This window comes from Antennarius striatus, chromosome 13 (assembly GCF_040054535.1).
Source record: "Antennarius striatus isolate MH-2024 chromosome 13, ASM4005453v1, whole genome shotgun sequence".
NCBI lineage: Eukaryota > Metazoa > Chordata > Actinopteri > Lophiiformes > Antennariidae > Antennarius > Antennarius striatus.
The window spans coordinates 1,988,719-2,008,397 of NC_090788.1; the positions used below are offsets into that span (position 1 = coordinate 1,988,719).

Genomic DNA, 19,679 nt, shown 5'->3' on the forward strand with positions numbered 1-19,679 from the left:
CTCCATCGTGAACCATCTCAAACCGCCAGTTCCTCTATGACAGGTCTGCTTCCTGCTCCCAGACTCGAAACTGAAATGATGGGGAGACATATTAATTTTGTCTCAATTAATTTAAGGCAAAGTGTTTGTGACAGGTTATTGTGTGAACAAAACAAAACAAAACAATCTCACTCACCCACCCCATACAAGGGCAATTTCATCATTTCTTGTCAATGTTGTCATCATTCCTTGTTCATGTTGTTAATGCTGTTAATGCTGTTTGTTCATATGAGAAGTTTGATTCGTGATATACTGATAATGCCTTAGAGCCGTGTGTAGGTAGATCGATTGCTCAGTGATCTGTTGGTAGTGCCTCAGGGCTCCGCTAGGGGGAGACGCGCCCTGTTGTCTCGTTCAATATAACAAGTGAACGACAGAGCTGCGTGTGGTTTTCATCACTTCTCCCCCACTATCATTTCCCTGTTACAGGTAATTGCCCTGCACAAAGCAACTTTATAAGGCACGTCAGCAATGTTTTACTGTATGTCAGTGTGATTTTAGTTGGTAGAAATGACATATTTCCTGTTGTGTTATTGTTGAAAGAGTTTCATGTGGTAAGTTTTAAGCTAGACACGGCATCATGGCGCGGCCATATTGGACAGTTTGCCTTGCCAGGTTTGCTATTTTTTGCTAGCTAACGCTAGGTAAAAAAAATCAAATTTTACAATTCATGCGGCACTAGAAGAAAGTTGGTAAGCTAAAAACATATTTCATAAGCCGCCGGCCATGGAATAATGTAGTTTAATAAAAAGTATATTTCTAATGATATCTGTGTTACTGACACTGGGTTATTGAATGTATTATTGTTATTGTTAAATATATGTAAATTTTGTATGTAATATGTGCAAAATGGTTCGATATAACAAGTGAACGACAGACCTGCGTGTGGTTTTCCTCAGTTCACTCTCACTCGTTGTCCAGAGTCTTAGTTCTTACCAGATCTACTTCCAACTCCAGTGACATTCAGATTGGTCTTTCCATTCATAGTCCTGATAAAAATAAACGGACAATTACGTTGAACCTTCATAACAGTCATTAGTGTTGCTGGGCCTAGCGCTGCTGTTGGCGCATGTGCAATGACCGACCTAAAGTCAAGACATCAGTTTTTCTAATGTCATGCTATATTCTCAAACTACTGTCGGGATTGACTGTTTGATGTCGATTGACATATTATATGCACCCCTGCTCATTGTAGAATCTTTAATTGATGCTATGACATGTTCTGACACTGACACAAAGTTCTTCAGCTTCAATTGTTGGGTAATGAGGAAATCCACCAATGTCTTACTGTACAGAATCAAATTAAGAGGGGACTTATCAGGGGACTTCTCATCACATGCTGAAGATTACTTCCGTCATTCAACGAGAGCAGACCCATATCTTCTGGCTCCTGTTTTTCTGCTCTGAAGCTCTCTAAAATGACAAAAGAAAGGAAAAGCAGAGGAGATAAAGGCTTCTCTAATTAAGATAACGGGGCAGTCAAAGAATGAGTTGTTGGAAGAGTTAGGAGGGTCTTGGAAGAAGTGAAGCAGCACTAGAAAGGTCAACTTCTTGTTTTGAGTGTCTATAATATAATATTAACAAACCTTGCTGTTCCAAGGAAGCATTAAAGATGGCTATGCTCTAGGTTGTATCTGGGGCAAAAGGTACTTATCTGTTGTTGCAGAAAATTGGATGTAAGATGATATGACTACATTGATAAGGGGAATAGATGGTTGAAATGACAATATGCCGCAATGAGTGTCAAGATTCAATGTATGAATTATTTGAAAACATATGATGAGAGAAGTGTTTAAGTTGTTTGTTGATGTTGGGAATGGACATTTCATAAGCCAAATGGTTTCTACCTGTCAGCCCTTTTTTTCCCCAGATGTTATTGATATTGTAAATGTGATGAAGGTGTTGTAGTCTGTTGTAACAACATGTAAAAAACAAAACCAAACCCTAATGAACTAATAAAAATTTGACAGACTGATTGATGTGTAGGATTACCTAGTCATTACATCTGGAAGCAGATTGTTGGTGAACTCTTGCATCTTCTCTTGGTAAGTGGATTGCTTAAAATAATGAAGGTATCTGTTGCTATTGGTGACCAATTTTATGAAGGGTGATTCCATCATAGTTATCTATAAATAAAGAAAACAAAAAATATGCATGTGCACAGACGTGTACACACACACACACACACACACACACACACACACACACACACACACACACACACACACCCGACACACTATAGCAGTCCATGACTGCTAAGGTCATAGTGCAACTTGGTCAAAACAAGAAAGGATTTGAGAATTTCTGCCTGACCTGAATGTCTGTAATTTGACAACAACCCAAGTTGACCATTGTTGCTTAGATACTTCAATGACTTAACAGCAGACGTTTTTACCCTCTGTGTTGCTTTCCTAGCACTCATTTACCTTTTCTTGGCTTGGAACCAGTGTTCATTACTTCTATTGTATTTCATATGAAACATGTTAATGTATCTCCCTGATCTTTAAACGTCTATAATGAATGAAACTCTCTCACACCAGATCAGTGAGATTAAATGGTACAGCTGTTAATGGATATATGAAAATCCAATTTATGAACAGTTTAAGAACAGCCTCTTGCAACCTATTGTGCCCATAAGGGGCACTTTCTGTACTTCCTTTCTTTCACAGGAAAATAATTGACACACTGAAAATGTTTTTTTAGTATAAAAAGTGTTGCACTCAACAGCGTCATATCAGCAATATTCGTTTTACAGACTCATTTCACTTTCATTCAGAAGAAGGCAATTTTATTTTTAATCCTGATACTGCATTTGTTTATTGTCTAAAAGCTGGAAGACCTAGCATCTGTGTCAAGATGCCTTGCGTACATGTTGTTTCAGCTATCGATTGATTTGAAGAAAAGTTTGACTTACGTCAAACTCCACATCCAGTGATCAGCAGTTCGGCAATAAGCCCTTGTCAGTGTTTTAATGAGGGAAAGTGGTTTAAAAAAATGACGAGGTCGATCCTGTCCCTTTTCAATTTATGTGCAAAGCCGCACTTTGTATTTACTGTATTTAATGTTCTTTCTGTAAACAGTCAGGGACATCCTGCCCGAAATCTGTTGTGTTCACCAAACAATGTTTTTTTTAATGGATGTGCGTGTCAGCAAACCAAGTATTGGTCACCTTGAAATGTTTTACAAATTTTGCCATTTTAAATTTCCTTGATGAAGAAACTCAGTGCCTCTTAACATTTATTGCCACATTAGAGTGTTGTTGAGTTGGTATATAACGTATATGTGTGTGCATGTAGTTTTGCAAACACGTTGCACCCAACCAAGTGGGGCAAATAATTCATCTCCCGACATTGACAGTGGAACCTGTAGTTTCTGCAAGTAAAATGCCAAATGTGAGAGACTAAGACATGATATGTAGTTCTCTGATATAATAACTGGATAATAAAGTCTGCTAGGGTTAAACAAGGATGCATAAGAAAAATAGGTTCTCTGACATGTCTCATTTTAGAACAGGTTTGTTAGGGTTAAACCAGGATGTGTAGGAATACTGTTCTCTGACTTATTGATTGACTCCTCAACAATTTTGTTTTGAGTGTTATGTCTGCACTCATGCAGGACAGTGGTTTAACTCACCACATTTTATAACATTGATTTGTTCAACCATGTGAGTTCAAGCAGTCTCTGCATGGATTCATTCAAGCTAATTGGGAGCTTAATGATTTCTTTCTGTTATCCAATAATTTTTGTGGTTAATTTGTTCAAGCTGGTGATAAGAGACCCAATATGAGTCTGTTACTGTGAGCTACATATACTGTTATATTTGTATTGTTACCAGTCAATTCTGTCCTATCCAAAAATCTACGTCTCATGTTTATGAACATGAGGTTGGCTGTGAGGGACTTGATGGACCTGCTAATAGAAATAGAGCAATAAAGAGTACAAATTGACATTCTTTCTCATAGAAAATAGCACCCTGGAAGAAAATTTCAGTCTGATTGTAGAACACAGGTCTGAGATTATTCTTGGTTACAAAATGAACAAACCTATGTGATGATTATATTTGTCATGTTTATATTTTTTAAACAATTGAATAATTCTTCCTTACAGTGGGACCCCCGACAACTTCTGTTTCATACTTTGGTGGAAAGAAGTCTTCTTAAGAAAGGACAAAGTACAAAGGTACAGATATTTGATTGCCAAAATCACATCATACATAGGGTATGCAAAGGTCCAACTGTATCATAAATGACACAGACAATTCAGCAGATACTCAGGTAAAATGACAAGATCTCTGGTACAGACATCACTGGAACTCTTTTTTAGCCTTCAGGCCTAATGTGTGTGGATGAAGAGGTGTGTGTGTTATTCTTGTGACCTTAAGCCAATGGAATGTTCTTGAATGGAGTGTGTCCAGAGCATCTCATCCTTAAGTCCACTAGGATATGCTGCAGCAACAACCATGACCAACAAAAACGGAAGAAGCGGTTCAGAGAATGAATGAATAACAACATCTTAAAGGATATCATACCGATGCTTTTTATTATACTTTTTGACATGGTGATGACACTGCATGTATAGTCATGTCAGTAACAGGTAGGATTGTAGGCATTTTTCTTTCAAATATGATGCTATTGCAATAAGAAAGCATTGTCTTGCAATCTCATTGCAAACTTAACTTGGTTGCTATAACATACTTTTTACACCAAAGCCACAACTTTTGTGACAATCTTGACCAATTTCATCCAGAAAAGCTTTTTGTGTTTCTTCTGCATACTATGCAAAAAATCTGAAAACGATGATATAAGTCACTCAGAAGCTTATATTTGATGTCTGTTTAAGACAACTACTTTAAGACAATCAGTTCATAACTGACGTTCATTAAAACTTTGCCGTTGGACGGCACACTAATTTCTGGGCAGCGAAGAAACTCCATGACTCCAGCTTTTAGCTCAGGTGAGGCTGTATTACTGAAATGAAGCACCTGAGTCAAAAAATCAATCATCATCTCTCCTTCCTCATCCCCCTCAATAAAACACTTTGTGATGTCAACTTCATTTGGCAGATAGTAGCTCCGGTAGCTCACTCCCTTGGAGTCCAGGAAATGTTTGATGTCGCTGGTGGACCGGTTAACTTCAGCTGTGCCGAGCTGTTTGCTGTAGGTGTTTCTCATCTTTATCAAACCAATGTTTCCTGGGAGAGATAAAATAAGAAAAGGACTCAGTCAACTGTCAGTCGGGTTTTGCATCAAAGATAATTTCAAACTTATTTCTCAAAAAATACAGTATGAACAACATGAATGCCCTAAACCACAAGGTGTGCAATTCCATGACCATGTCATTGTTCGACATGCCATGTTCTCTCACCTCCCTCATTCTTGTTTTCAGTCAACCCTGGGCTAACAGCTAGCAACAGCTCATCAGAAACATTTTTTAAATTCTTTGCAGGAAGAAAACAAGGTCTCCTTTGCTGAATTGCTATAACTGTTTCTTTTTTGTTTTTTGGAAACGAAACATATGCTTGTAGAGCATATTGAGCTAAGTTTAGCACCAATGATGTGATAGAACTATATGAATCTTGATGTAATTTCAAAACATCACATGTATTTTAAACAAATGAATCACTGCACGTAAAATTAGCTTTTTATATCTTATCATATTATTATGATTGCATAAAATAATGAACTCTGTTACATTGTTATTGCACTCTATTACATGCCATTAAAATTGTGTTTATTAAAATTATTTAATCCTACAGTATGATAATAATAATAATAAAATTATCATTATTATTATCGTTATAATTATTATCATTATTATCATTATTATCATTATTATCATTATTATCATTATTATTATGTAATAATTACATTCATTTTTATTTGCAAGAATAAGTGCCTGCCTCAAGGATCAGAATCCAGAACTGGTAAGATGGCTGAATTAGTCCCAGAATTAAAAACCTTAATTGTAAGGTTTAATTGAGGATAATAGTGCTCTGAGCTAAATGTGTACATACTGTACTTTACACCAATGACTATGACTTTTCTGAGAGGTTTGTAAACCATGTTCCTTCCTGCGTTCCTCCCTTCGTGCTTCCTGCCTTCCTTTCAAGAATATCAAATAAAATTCACTTACCAGAATATAAAATGAGGAGAAGTTGTCCATTCTTGTTCAGGAGACCCTGAAAGAAGCTGATGGTGGCTCCAGGATCCTTCACATAATATAGCATCTGTGGATTTTGCCACAGACAATGGGTGGTAACACGTTGGATTACATTGAGTTTAATTGTTGTAGCAATTGCAAAATGAAACCTGGAACATGTGAATCAAGTCAGCCTTCTTTGTCCCTTTTTTCTCTTTCCACTGCTCCTCAAACTCTTCAGCAGTCATCTCATTCCAGTTAAATTTGATATAATCCAAGCCTGGAGTCTGGGACACCAAATCTGCATCAACACATGCAAAACAGAGTGTTGGAATATCCTGTATTTATGATGCTGTTTAAATGTCACATATCAGAATCGGTATTGTTTGAGCAACTTTCAGTCAACTGTGATTGCACCTTTATCCTTTAGTCTCATTGACTGGTTATCTCACCTTAATACCCTGGGATATTGTGTTGGGTTCCATTTCAGAACTTATGTTTGATCAGAGTTACTACCACTACTCACCTTAGTACCCTGGGATATTGTGTCGGGTTCCATTTCAGAACTTATGTTTGATCAGAGTTACTACCACTACTCCTTAAACATGACAACTCAAGACAAATAAAAGGCTTTATTCATGCATGCATCATCCTTTATAAGAGGCCAGTTTGTATTCTTTTTGCTTTGTTTTTTGTTGTTGTTGTTGTTGTCTGCATGTGAGTACTTTTAAGTAATTTATAGCAAATACCTTTGTAGTCACGCAGCTGTTGGGGGTTTGGCTCTATCACCTCATTATCTACGGTCATCTCTGGGTACTTGCGATGGAGTGCAGAAGACATCTGAAAATCAGTCTCACCTGCTGGCAAAAAAAGTTTAAAGCACCCCTGTCTCAAATAAATTTTGAGCAGTTCGACCATCAGTGATCCACAACACCCAACCCAAAAATACAGTCAATATCATTGACAGAGAGTCTTGGTTTTTACCGGATCCACTTCCAACTCCAATGACATTCAGATTGGATTTTCCATTCACAGTCCTGAGGAACATAAACAGAAAAATGCATGAAAACAGTCATGCATGGAAATTAATGTCCCCTAATTGCCACACCCTTTGTTTATCACACTTTTAGGTCTCTGCAATTATCCACAATGCGCATAGCTTTCTTAAATAAATGTAAAGGATTACTTGGCCATTATGTCCAGGAACAGATTGTCGATGAAGTTCTGCATTGTCTGAATTTCAGTGGAGCACTTCAGATAATGATGGTAACATTTTAGGTACCTGTTGCTATCGCTGATCAGATTTCTCAGTTGTGATTCCATGACAGTTATCCTTCAAAAATAAAAACAAGTGTAAAATATTTAGAAATATGTTTTTACCTACAAAAAATTTGGCTACAATTATAAAGACAGTATGGACCAGTCACTGGAGGTAATTTTACATTGTTCATACAGGTATAAATGTGTAGAATGTATCAACTATAATACAATGCGGATCATCACATGACTGCTAATGCTTTAACACCTGGAGTAATTCTGGATTTGATTTGTTTTAGTAGACATGTGTTTGTCATGAACCCAACGTCATTAGGTGTTTTAACCCTCTCCTTTGAGTTCACTTTGTGAGATCGCCATGTTTTCCACTGTTTGCAACTTGACCACAACATCAATGAGATAATTATAAGTTGATTGTTTTTACTGGTTATGAATCACTAATACTCACAACATGGATGGACCGTATATTAGAGTGTGTCTCTGACAACAGTAAGATCATATCTATAATGAATAAATCTCTCTTTAATTGTAGTTGTTACACTCAACAGCATAATATGGACTTTTCATGACTAAATCATTTCATTTAGTCAAAGGAATGCAAGCAATTTTATTTTTATTCCTAGCATTTCATCTGTTTACAGTCTAACAGCTCAAAGGCATTGCATCTCTGTCAAGACTCCTTGTGCACATGGTGTTTCAGTTATGAATGGATTTGAAAAATAAGTTTTACTTACACATTGGTGTAGATGTGCATCCACAGAGGTCAGCAGTCTTGAATAAAGAACTGTGACACCTTTATTTAAAAAGAAAGCTAGCAGGAACTACAAGTTGAATCCACCCAATGACAAAGGACTTAAAACACACACCCTTTTTGTGATGTGTCCACACATAGATCGGGAGTAGGATACAGTGAAGGTTTTAACACAATCAAATACAGGTGAAAATGATCAATGTGACTTTTTGACTTGCATTAATCACTAGATATCCTCTATTATTTCAGTAAATTAATTAAAAAACATTTATAACATGGGTTGTGCAACTCTTTAGGTTGTTCAATATCGTAGCTTTCTGTCACTCTCCCCCCTGCTTTTTTGGAAGGAACAGCTTGGGAGATGGTTGACATTGTATGTAGGTTGCCGGCCCAGGAAGCTCAAATCCCATCTGCATGGCTGTGATGAGCTAAATGACTTAACCATTATCTGTCCCACTTTTGGCTTACTCCAACTTCCCTGGGGTGGACACCTGAGTTTCAACAACTCTCACTATGACTTAACAACTTTGACAACCATGTCCTGGATGACTGAATATACTCAGAGATTTTGTTGATAATCATTCATCATACTTTGATAAGACAGTTTGTTCCTAGAAATAAATGTTTGTGCAACCCCAAGACGTCATATTCTGCCTGTTGGGATGGGCGGATCTTGATTGAGCTCGAACAAACAACTACAGGCTGAACGGTTTGGACATCAAACAGACAGCACAAGTTCAACACGATACCCTTTATTATTAATAATATGCATGTGTAAATAAGGCTGTTTGTACATGCTAATATAGCTGAATAAAAAAAACCCCCCAGCTTCAATTACACAATTTGATCAAAAGCTATTAGCGACGTGAACTACGTCATTTTCCATTTCAACTGCAAAACTTTAGTCTTGGTAAGTGTCACGAATGTTTTAAGTGATATTTAGAAGGGAGGGATAAGTCAGAGAACCACAAGGACATCTGATGATTGTATGCAGAAATTGTATTTATTATCAGATGTGTACTTGTAGCTCAAAACATTAAATGGTTTCAGGACATTCAATGTTTTGAATGTCCTGAAACCATTTAATGTTATCCTTTGCTTCATCGTGAACGATCTCAAACCATCAGTTCCTCTAGGACAGGACTGCTGTCTGTCCCCAGACTCAAAACCAAACTGATGAGGAGATATTATAATAAGAATTTTTTTGCAACTAAAATTCAAACGAAAATTGTGGTTGGCCATCTCAGGAGTCAATAAATATACATTACACTTCTACTGTATATTTGTGTGACCTCAATGATTTCTGTCAGATAACTTGTTGCCATTTCTGTTGGTCGTAAGCCAAATTGTTTGAAATGTTTTTCAGGGAAATTAATCAGGTGTTCTGGAAATCCATCAATTAACAGCAAACTACAAGAAAATTTTAATTCATCTTTCCCTGATCACTAAAAGTCAATAATGAATGAAACTTTCTCTCTTTCTAACACAAGATCAGTGAGATTAAATTGTTCAGAAGTTTACGGAGATATCCAAATTATGAACAGTTTAAGAAGAGCCTCTCAGAACCTATTGTGTTCATAAGTTGGGCACTATCTGTACTTCTTTTCTTTCCCAGAACAATAATTGATACACTAAAAATGCTTAAGTCCTAGATGTAAAAAGTGTTGCACTCAAGACCGTAATCAGCTCTGTTTGTTTTAACAAGTTGATTTTCATTCAGAGGAAGGCAAATGATTTTACTTTTATTCCTGAAACCTCATCTGTTTATGATTTAAAAGCTAGAAGACCTTGTATCTCTGTCAAGATGCCTTGGGCATATGTCTTTTCAGCTGTCAGTTAATTTGAAGAAAAGTTTTACTTAAATGATGGTGCAGCTCCACATCCACAGAGGTTAGCAGTCTGGCAATAAGCCCTCCCACATCAGTGCTTTAAGTGGGGAAAGAGATCTGGAGTGATCAGCAGTCAAAGGTAACCTCCTCCCACAGCTTTGTGTTTGTCCAACTAGATAATACTTAATGTTTGCATTTATTCTTAGATTTTTTTAAACCATTGATTAATTCTTCCCTGCAATGCACATCCTTCTCCAATGGGAGTCCAGTGTTGAATTAACTCTCACAGGGTTGATTTTAACACCTTTTTTAGGGTTTGTATAGCTAACAGCAGAATTGTGTTTTCACTTTCAAAATAGTAAACACTTAACTCTCTGCCAGATTTCTGTCTTTAACTCACAAAACAGTTAAAATAACACTATCACATTAGACAAGTCCGCGGTGCACTGGCGCCGTGCCCGGAGTGTCCCCCGCCTCACGGCCAATGCTGCAGAGATAGACTCCGGCTCCCCGTGACCCGCTGTGGCGGATATAGCGGTGGTAATCTGAAGATGACTGACTGACTGACATTAGACAAGTAACACTGCTCTGAGTTATAACTGTTTGGATTTAATTTCACTCCCTACAGTGTCAAGGTATTGAAGTGGATTTTTTTCCAACTAGTGTGATAATCAGAGTAGACAGATGACTCTTGAGACAGTAGTTGAAGCTTGTGGTACTTTAATCGACAGAGCTCTGAGTCTTTCTCCAATACAACAAACTCCAATGCTTGTAGTATGAGGACAACTTCTCAACTCAAAACAGTGGTTAATATATTATTCACCATAACGGGTATGGCATCGCCTTACTCCTGTGCAGTAATGCAATTACCAACAGATTCAAAGTGGTGGTCTTGGAAACAGTTAGTGAATGCATGTTGACTTCAAGGTCTATGAATTACATCTTCAAAGCTTAGAAGCTGAGCTTGTTTAGTGTGTTTATTGTGTCTTTGTGCAGGAGTGTCCGAGCAGTTCGGCAGTTCAACTAAAATTGATAGTTTTAATTGAACTTAAACTATCAGTTGTAGTTCAACTAAAGGACAAGTTGTGTGTGTGTGTGTGTGTGTGTGTGTGTGTGTGTGTGTGTGTGTGTGTGTGTATGTGTTAAATTGAGTTAAATTGAAGCCCAGAGGTTTTTATTATAAGCTTTTCCTCACTTTGTAACATCTGAATGCATGATGGTCATCAAACTTTTCTGTGAAAAGCTTGTTCGTCAATAAATAAATGTAATCTTCAAACAAAAGTACATCCTTTTTTTGACAAAAGACTGGCATGTCTTCTATCATTGTACTGCTGACATGTCCAGCTTTACACCACCGACTTTAATCCAACTACAGTAGTTGAAAAAACATCTTTCGACCAGATCATTTCAAGCATTTCATTGTTAACCACATTCTCATCTCTGACAGAAAAAGATTAATTAATTGGGCCATACTCATTTTGCATTGGCCGTCTGATGCTCTATAGCAAGCGATTTATTTCTATTTTGATTTTTTTTTAAAGAATCATTATACAGTACACCTTGTGTTTGTCTTCAAACCCCATGCTCCACATATATAACAAGGAACCAATTATCCTTAGAGAAGATGGGTAATGTTTCATGAAATTATGTTTAGGTAGCAAGTTTCTCTGCAGATACAAGTGCTTAAATAGTTAACGACATTACGGAGCTATTTCTTGGATATTTATCACTTCTCTCAAACTATGTTCTTGCTGTGCTGTTGTTTTATGCATCTAATGCTAGTAACAGAAGAAAGACCATTGTGTCAATTCGGGTGCTGGTTTTTTGGTCACTAATTTGTGGTTCTTAATTTCTTCTTTTTAAAAATTGCTGAAGTGAGCTCTCTTGAAAATGCCCTGTTTGTTTGGGCTGGCGTTTAAATGTTAATGAGCTCCCTCTTTCAATGTCTGCTACACACTCCCATTGAAGTGCACTTGTGCACACATGCAAAATACTGAAATTGTGTGATTAATTATCTTTAAAACTACTGAAAAATCCAAGGAAATTTAAAAATATCATTGACGAAAAAAATATCACAGATCAGAGGCAGCAAATCTTATATGTTTGAAGTCTTGTTTGAAGGCGGTCATATTGGTTGGGCGACTATATTTGTAATGTCTCCTTGTACTGTATATAATTTAAATAAGATGCATTAAGTAGATGCAATGTTTAAATTTTTATCAGTTTTAAGTGAGCTGCTCTATGACAATCATTTCATAGTTGGCGTTCAGTAAAACTTTGCCGCTGGACTTCACACTAAATTCTGGGCAGCCAAGAAACTCCATGACCCCAGCTTTTAGCTCAGGTGAGGCTGTCTTACTGAAGTCCAGCACGTCAGTCAAAAAATCAATCATCAACTCTCCTTCCTCATCCCCCTCAATAAAACACTTTGTGATATCAACTTCATTTGGCAGATAGTAGCTCCGGTAGCTCACTCCCTTGGAGTCCAGGAAAATCTTGATGTCACCAGAGGACAGATAAACTGTGCCGAGCTGATTTCTGTAGGCATTATGCATCTTGACCAAACCAAAGTTTTCTGGGACAGACGAAACAAAAATAGAACAAAGAGTCAACTGTCAGCCGGGTTTGGCATCAAAAGTCAGTTCCAACTTATCTCAAAGGAAATATGAACAGCTAACCAAATGCCCTCAACCACAAGGTGTGCAAATGAATGACTTTTCCATTGTACGATATGACGCATCGGTCTCCGTCACCTTCCTCAGTCTTCCTGTAAGTCAAACCTGAGCTGATAACTAGCAGCAACTCAACACAATAAGTTTAAGTAAAAATTAATCAATTGCCTTTTTCTTTGCATAGAGAAAACAGTTATTTTTCAGTGAATTGCTATAAACTGTCAAAATCAAATTCTGGAATATATTTTGGGGCCAAATTAATAAGATGCTTGTTGAATGTGTACTTCAGCTAAGGTAGCTATGGTGGCGCAGTGGGTTGCGCTGTCGTCTGACAGCTAGAAGGTTCCGGTTTGGAATCCCTTCTGTGTAGAGTTTGTATGTTCTGTGTGTGCGTGGGTTCTCTCTGGGTTCTCCGGCTTCCTCACACCTCCAAAAACATGCACTTCAAGTAAGTTGGTTGGTTCCAAACTGTCCGTAGATGTGACTGTGTGCGAGTGATATTTTTACTCTCGTGTGGCTCTGCAGTGCAATTCCATTTAATTACCATTTTAAAACTTCTAAATGATACAAAACACTAATTTGCACTTTCACTTGAGGCTAACAATACTAGGACATACACCTAAAATGTCAATTCTAAAAGGTTTGTAAACCATCCATCCATCTACCTTTTGAATTATTTCACATAACATTCACCTACCAGAAACTAAAGTGATGAGAAGTTGTCCATTCTTGTTCAGGAGACTCTTGAAGAAGCTAATGGTGGCTCCAGGATCCTTCACAAAGTACAGCATCTTGATTTTTTGACAGACAATGGAACGTAAAATAATGTAACATTACAATGATTAGAGATTTATAATATCAATGAATGAGATTTATCGTATAAATTAAATCAACTTTACTCATAAAGCACTTTTGATACAAAAACATGCAACCCAAAATGCTTCACAATTAAAAGTAATTAGGTGAATCCCCACATTGAATAAAGGAACCCCCAGCCGCCTCGGCCAAGGGGTACGAAGGACAGCAACCCTATCAACAGACTTGACACTGCTCCCATCGTGAAGGACCCCCTGAGGAAATAGATAGTTGAAGAAATTGTAAAATGAAACCTGGAACATGTGGATCAAGTCAGCCTTCTTAGTCCTATTTTCGTCTTTCCACTGCTCCTCAAATTCTTCAGCAGTCATCTTGTTCCAGTTAAATTTGATGTAATCCAAGCCTGGAGTCTGGGACACCAAATCTGCATCAACAGATGCAAAACAGAGTGTTGGAATATTCTGTATTTTTACATTAACATCTCAATATCAAATATCAGAACCTGTCCTCTTAGTCATAGTGTGTGTTGATTCTTCAACCTGTTCGATTGGTTATCTCACCTTAGTGCCCTGGGATATGTTGTCTGGTGTCACACTTAAGTTGTTTGATCAGTGATACTACCACTACTCCATATAGACAAGTCAAGACAATAAAAGCCGTCATTCATGCATGTGTCATCCTACATAAGTTGAACATTATCACATTTTCTGAAATTAATTGTAGGTGCATCACGATTAAAGGTGTGGCTTATATGTTTCTCCAGCTCTCATGATTGAGTTACACAATTGAATCATAAAAGATTAATTAAGGAACCATCTCTTCACTAATGCTGTAATAGCAATACGTGAAGTAGAACGAAATTGACTAAGAACATGTTCCTTTTTTGCTACTGGATTAAATGTCAAAAACAATTTCAGTGCAGTTTCCCCTACAACTACAAGGGGAATTCCCCAAATTCCCCTTGTAGTTTCCCCACTTCATTTTCCCTTCACTGTGAGTCTCTTATTTCTAACTGAACCAAATTGGCGTTGTTATTGTTGTCTCCATATGGTCCTAAACAATGAAGGGAGATTATGCCATGTGTTGATTTTATTTTTATGTTCCTCAAGATGTGTCTGCATTTATAGTGAATACCTTTGTAGTCACGTAGCTGCTTGGGGTTTGGCTCTATCACCTCATTATCTACAGTCATCTCTGGGTACTTGTGATGGAGTGTAGAGAACATCTGAAGGTCATGCTCACCTACCAGCAAAAAAAACAGTTTAGAGCACCCCTGCTTTGAAGAAACTTTGACCAGTTTGACCATCAGTGATCCACAACACCCAACCCCAAATGGAAAGCAGTACATTAAGTCAATCATAATGGATATTTGAACCTTAGCAGAGGAATTTTCTCTGCCGATTTTGTTCTATTTCAGACTGTGTTGCAGAATGGTAGAATGATGTCTAAACTAAAATGAGTGGTTCAAAGGAAGACATAGGACTCGAGCAAACAGAACCACTGACTGGAAAACTCACTGTGTTTGCAACTCCAGTTAAACTTTGGACCAGGAATAATATCAATAGGAAATGTTGTATCCAATCGCTAGCTTCTCACTTTTACTGCTTGTCACAGTTAGTTAATGTCTCACATGGCTCATAAATAATATTATCTATCAATGTGTTCTATAGAGTTTTTGTTTTTACCAGTTCCACTTCCAACTCCAATGACATTCAGATTGGACTTCCCATTCACAGTCCTGAGGGGGAAAAAAACAAAAAACAAAATGTGTTGAACCTTCATAACAGACATGCCTGAAAACAATATTCCTAACTTCCTAACAATTCACATAGGTTTCTGATCGAACAAAGTTTATGATGGTCACTGTCTGCACTTTGTGTTGAAAGTGAACATCAAATCCAGATGATAGGAAACAAATGTACAATTAGAAGAAGAGGAAGAAGATTTTGCTATATAGCAAAGAGATAGTATTAAATGTCGTGGTGGACCCACACAAAAGTGGGAAAACTGATACGTTGTGAATTCACCACAAGCTACTAAAAAACTTCTCGTGACACTTGGAGTATGTACTCAGAGAAGGCAGATCTAACAAACTATTAACCACAGGATAGATTCATGGAAATTAATAAACAGGTGGTGCTCTGCCAAAGAACGATGCTTAGAACTTTAAAGTGGATCCTTAGATAAAAAGGTAGATCCACTCCAGTCAACTATTTGATGACTAAAAATTTCTAGTGCCTAGTTGTAATATGTAGAAAGCAGCATAGTCACATAACAGGATATGCTAAACAGTAAACTGTATCAGTCTGAAAGTTTTACCTGTGTTCTATTCTATTGTAATGTCACTAATGTGACTCATGAATAAGTGTGGAGGATTACTTAGCCATTATATCCAGGAGCAGATTGTCGATGAAGTCCTGCATCGTCTGAATTTCAGTGGAGTGCTTCAGATAATGTTGTAAGCATTTTAGGAACCTGTTGCTATCACTGATCAGATTTCTCAGTTGTGATTCCATGACAGTTGTCCTTCAAAAATAAAAACAAGTGTAAAATATTTAGAAAATGTGACCAAATATGTTTTTACCTACAAAATATTTGGCTACAATTATAAAGACAGTCTGGACCAATCACTGGAGGTAATTTTACATTGTTCATACAGGTATAAATGTGTAGAATGTATCAACTATAATACAATGCGGATCATCACATGACTGCTAATGCTTTAACACCTGGAGTAATTCTGGATTTGATTTGTTTTAGTAGACATGTGTTTGTCATGAGGTGTTTTAACCCTCTCCTTTGAGTTCACTTTGTTAGATCGCCATGTTGTCCACTGTTTGCAACTTGACCACAACGTCAATGAGATAATTATAAGTTGACTATTTTTACTGGTTATGAATCACTAATACTCACAACATGGAGGGACCGTATATTAGAGTGTGTCTCTGACAACAGTAAGATCATATCTATAATGAATAAATCTCTCTCTTTAATTGTAGTTGTTACACTCAACAGCATAATATGGACTTTTCTTGACTAAATCATTTTATTTAGTCAAAGGAATGCAAGCAATTTTATTTTTATTCCTAGCATTTCATCTGTTTACAGTCTAACAACTCAAAGGCATTGCATCTTTGTCAAGACTCCTTGTTGCTATCGCTGATCAGATCTGTCAGTGTTGATTCCATGTCAGTTGTCTTGGATAAATAAAAAAATAAATTACTAAATACATACAGTAGATGAATAAGTACATAAATACAATATCATATACTGTATACAAAATACATTCTTGATTTGGCTGCTATTAAGTGCAGAGTCTGAACCAATCACTGAAGGTCATTATGCATTGTTCATGCATTATTCAGGTGTGAATGTTGTGTAGAATATATCGGTTATATTACGAACGCAGATCATTACGTGACTGTTAATGCTTTAAGGTCAGGGTGCAACTTGGTCAAAACAAGGAGAAGTGACTCACAAACTCGTGCTGAATCAGAACTCCTTAACACGTGCGGAACGAAAAGACATTACTTTTGAGAGTGTGTCCCTGACAACAGTGACATTATGTGCACAGAGTCACGTCAGTGTCCTTTTTTGGGGAACTTCTTACCTTCGTTCTGTTCCATTTTCTCTGTTTACCTGTCTCATTTCATTAATAAAGTGTGTTAACCTTGCCTTTGCGTTTGCTTTCTTAGATCTCCATGGGTTGTATTGTTTGCTACCTGACTTCCACATCAATGAGAGAATTAGGATTTATAAGTAGAAAAAACAATACATTCTGTTTGATTCCCATTTTGATGTCTGATTGAGTACTGTGTTGTGACACCCATCCCTACGTCTTTTTTTTATGTCATCTCATGTCATCTCATCTTTGACGGCATTATCCAGAGTTGAGTCATGGGGGCAGCAGTCAACAGAGAACCCCAAACGTCCCTTTCCCCGGCCACATCAACCAGCTTTGACCGGGGGATCCCAAGGCATTCCCAAGTTAGTGTTGAGATATAATCCCTCCACCTGGTCCTGGGTCTGCCCAGAGGTCTCCTCCCAGCTGGACGTGCCAGGAACACCTCCCTAGGGAGGCGCCCTGGTGGCATCCGTAGCAGATGTCCAAACCATTTCAGCTGACTACATTCCATGCAAAGGAGCAGCAACTCTACTCTGAGATCATCACAAATAGCAGTGTTTCTCACCCTATTTCTAAGGGAGAGCCTGAGAAAACCCATTTCCACCGCTTGTATCTGCGATCTAGTTCTTTCAGTCATGACCCGTCGCTCATGACCATAAGTGAGGGTAGGAACAAAGATCAAACGGTACATGAAGCGCTGTGCCTCTCGACTTAGCTTAATCTTTGTTGCACCACTTAGTACGCTGGGGAGATTATCAGTTTTGACCATCTTCTAAGAATATCTTTTCTGGAAAGACACACTATCACAGTGCTGTCTCTCCAGTGCCTCCCCAGTACAGCAAATCTGTAATATTTCAGAGAATCAGCAACTCATGGGAACTGAGAATTATGCCTGACCTAAATATCTCTACATTGACAGAAAGTTAACTATTGTCTCAGAGACACACAAATGACCCGACAGCAGTTGCTCTCCCAGCATTAATTTATTTTGCTTTTTAATGTTTGTTTTAACAGGAAAGGCAACCAGAGAGAGCGGGATAATAGGGACAAGAGGTTCAGAAAATTAATGGATAGATGCATAATTAAAGCAGATCCGTGAGATTTTATTGTACTTCTTTTCATTCACAGGAAAATAGTTGAAAATATATTTTATTCCAGTTGACACACTCAACAGCATGATATCAGCTTTGTCTGTTTTCCAAAATCGTTTCATTTAGTCAAAGTAAAGCAATTTATTGATTTGTAATCCTAGCACTTCATCTGCTTAGAGTCTAAAAGCTAAAAATGCATTGCATCGCTGTCAAAGACTCCACATGCACATGCTACTTCAAATGTGGATTTATTAAAAGAAACGTTTAACTTACATGTTGGTGCAGATCCAATCCAAAACATAAAGAACTATGACAACTTTTTTAAGGGGACAGATAGAAAGAAAAAATAATCCATCCACTGAGAAAGGACTTTGAACACGCCCCCCTTTTTTTGTGATGTAAAACACACAGACCAGAAGTAGCATGCAGTGGAAAATACAGATGAAAAGGATCAAAGTTACTTTTTGATGAGCAGTAATTACTAGATATCCTCTGTTGTCTAAGTAAATTTCATGACAGTTAATAAAAGAACAAAACCAGTTTGTGCCACCCTTCGGGTTATGTGTTGATTACAACTGTGCCTGAGTAATGTAGGAAACGGATTTGTGTCAAGTCTCTCACAGGCAACTTTTCCTCAGACTGTTTTACTACAGGGGTATTACATTCTTGGTCGACAACTGCCGGCTGCATCATCCTGACTTCAATAAAATGGAATAATTTAACATGACTGTAATTATGAGAATTGCTGCTGTGTAAAACTGTTTGCACAAGCTGACTAAATAAAAAAGTAGAATACCCAAAGTCTGGGTCCTGCCCGGAGTTTCTTCCTCAATGTGGAAGTTATTCCCCGCCGCTGTCGCTTAAAATTTCTCTGGAGAGTTCCGCTAGGTTTCTCTTCCTGTAAAAGCACTTTGAAATGTCTCATGATGTGATTAAGCACTTAACAAATAAAAGCTGATTGATTGATTGACTGATTGAATAATTATTGACTAATCAAGGGCAATCAACTAGTTGAATTATGTTATTTCCATCTCAACCTTCATCTCCAACTCATAATTTTCCATATTCTTCAAATGAAGATATCACAATAGGGATTAATGTTGAGGCCTCATCTTGTCTCCTTTTCAACAAATTATTTCGATCTGATGCCCAGAGATTCCTCAACCCAGCCACTTCCAACACCTTCTCTGTGTGAATTTCTTGCAATGGAACCCCATGACTCCTGTTTCATACCAACTCATGATGTTCTGGTATATCACAATACATTCTTCCATACTTCCGTTTTTATCCAGAAAAGCTGTTTCCAGTCCTTTTGCATTCTATGTAAAATATTATGTGAGGCTAAAATCCAATTGTCTGAGATTGGTGGGTTGACTATGTCCGCAATTTCTGTACAGAATCTGAAGTAGATGCATTAAGTTAATGCAATGTTTACATTTGTCGT

The 19,679-nt window shown here is 37.5% G+C and overlaps 2 protein-coding genes across 7 annotated transcripts; both read right to left on the bottom strand.

Annotated features, from left to right (window-relative positions):
• Window positions 1–4,573: 4,573 nt before the first annotated feature.
• On the bottom strand, window positions 4,574–8,284 carry LOC137606112 (histamine N-methyltransferase-like). Of its 5 annotated transcripts, none has more exons than XM_068331196.1 (7): window positions 8,186–8,284; window positions 7,459–7,509; window positions 7,161–7,213; window positions 6,926–7,036; window positions 6,347–6,477; window positions 6,171–6,264; window positions 4,574–5,229 (listed from the first exon to the last, which is right to left on the bottom strand). In XM_068331196.1, the coding sequence occupies exons 1-7, from the start codon at window positions 8,203–8,205 to the stop codon at window positions 4,883–4,885; spliced, it is 807 nt and encodes a 268-aa protein (XP_068187297.1). In that variant the 5' UTR covers window positions 8,206–8,284; the 3' UTR covers window positions 4,574–4,882. The 5 variants fall into 5 exon arrangements, with proteins under 5 accessions (XP_068187297.1, XP_068187296.1, XP_068187295.1 ...); XM_068331195.1 differs by having other exon boundaries at window positions 6,926–7,033; window positions 7,363–7,509; XM_068331194.1 differs by having other exon boundaries at window positions 7,363–7,509.
• Window positions 8,285–10,745: 2,461 nt separating this feature from the next.
• LOC137606189 (histamine N-methyltransferase-like) lies at window positions 10,746–19,668 on the bottom strand. 2 transcript variants are annotated; one of them, XM_068331325.1, is made up of 7 exons: window positions 18,509–19,668; window positions 15,899–16,045; window positions 15,205–15,257; window positions 14,654–14,761; window positions 13,813–13,943; window positions 13,401–13,476; window positions 10,746–12,606 (listed from the first exon to the last, which is right to left on the bottom strand). In XM_068331325.1, exons 1-7 carry the CDS (start codon window positions 18,658–18,660, stop codon window positions 12,257–12,259), a joined length of 1,017 nt encoding a protein of 338 aa, XP_068187426.1. In that variant the 5' UTR covers window positions 18,661–19,668; the 3' UTR covers window positions 10,746–12,256. The 2 variants fall into 2 exon arrangements, with proteins under 2 accessions (XP_068187426.1, XP_068187425.1); XM_068331324.1 differs by having other exon boundaries at window positions 13,401–13,494; window positions 18,509–19,667.
• Window positions 19,669–19,679: the final 11 nt, after the last annotated feature.

Bases quoted from the DNA above. Each gene is read 5' to 3' on its own strand.
- LOC137606112 (XM_068331194.1), bottom strand. From the start codon at position 8,205: ATGCACATCTACACCAATGT. The intron at 7,510-8,185 runs GTAAGTAAAACT...TTATTTTTGAAG, and splicing joins ATGCACATCTACACCAATGT to GATAACTGTCATGGAATCAC. The intron at 6,478-6,925 runs GTATTTGCTATA...GTGTTGATGCAG, and splicing joins ACAGCTGCGTGACTACAAAG to ATTTGGTGTCCCAGACTCCA.
- LOC137606189 (XM_068331324.1), bottom strand. From the start codon at position 18,660: ATGCTACTTCTGGTCTGTGTGTTTTACATCACAAAAAAAGGGGGGCGT. The intron at 13,944-14,653 runs GTATTCACTATA...CTGTTGATGCAG, and splicing joins GCAGCTACGTGACTACAAAG to ATTTGGTGTCCCAGACTCCA. The intron at 13,495-13,812 runs GTTTCATTTTAC...CAAAAAATCAAG, and splicing joins ACTTGATCCACATGTTCCAG to ATGCTGTACTTTGTGAAGGA.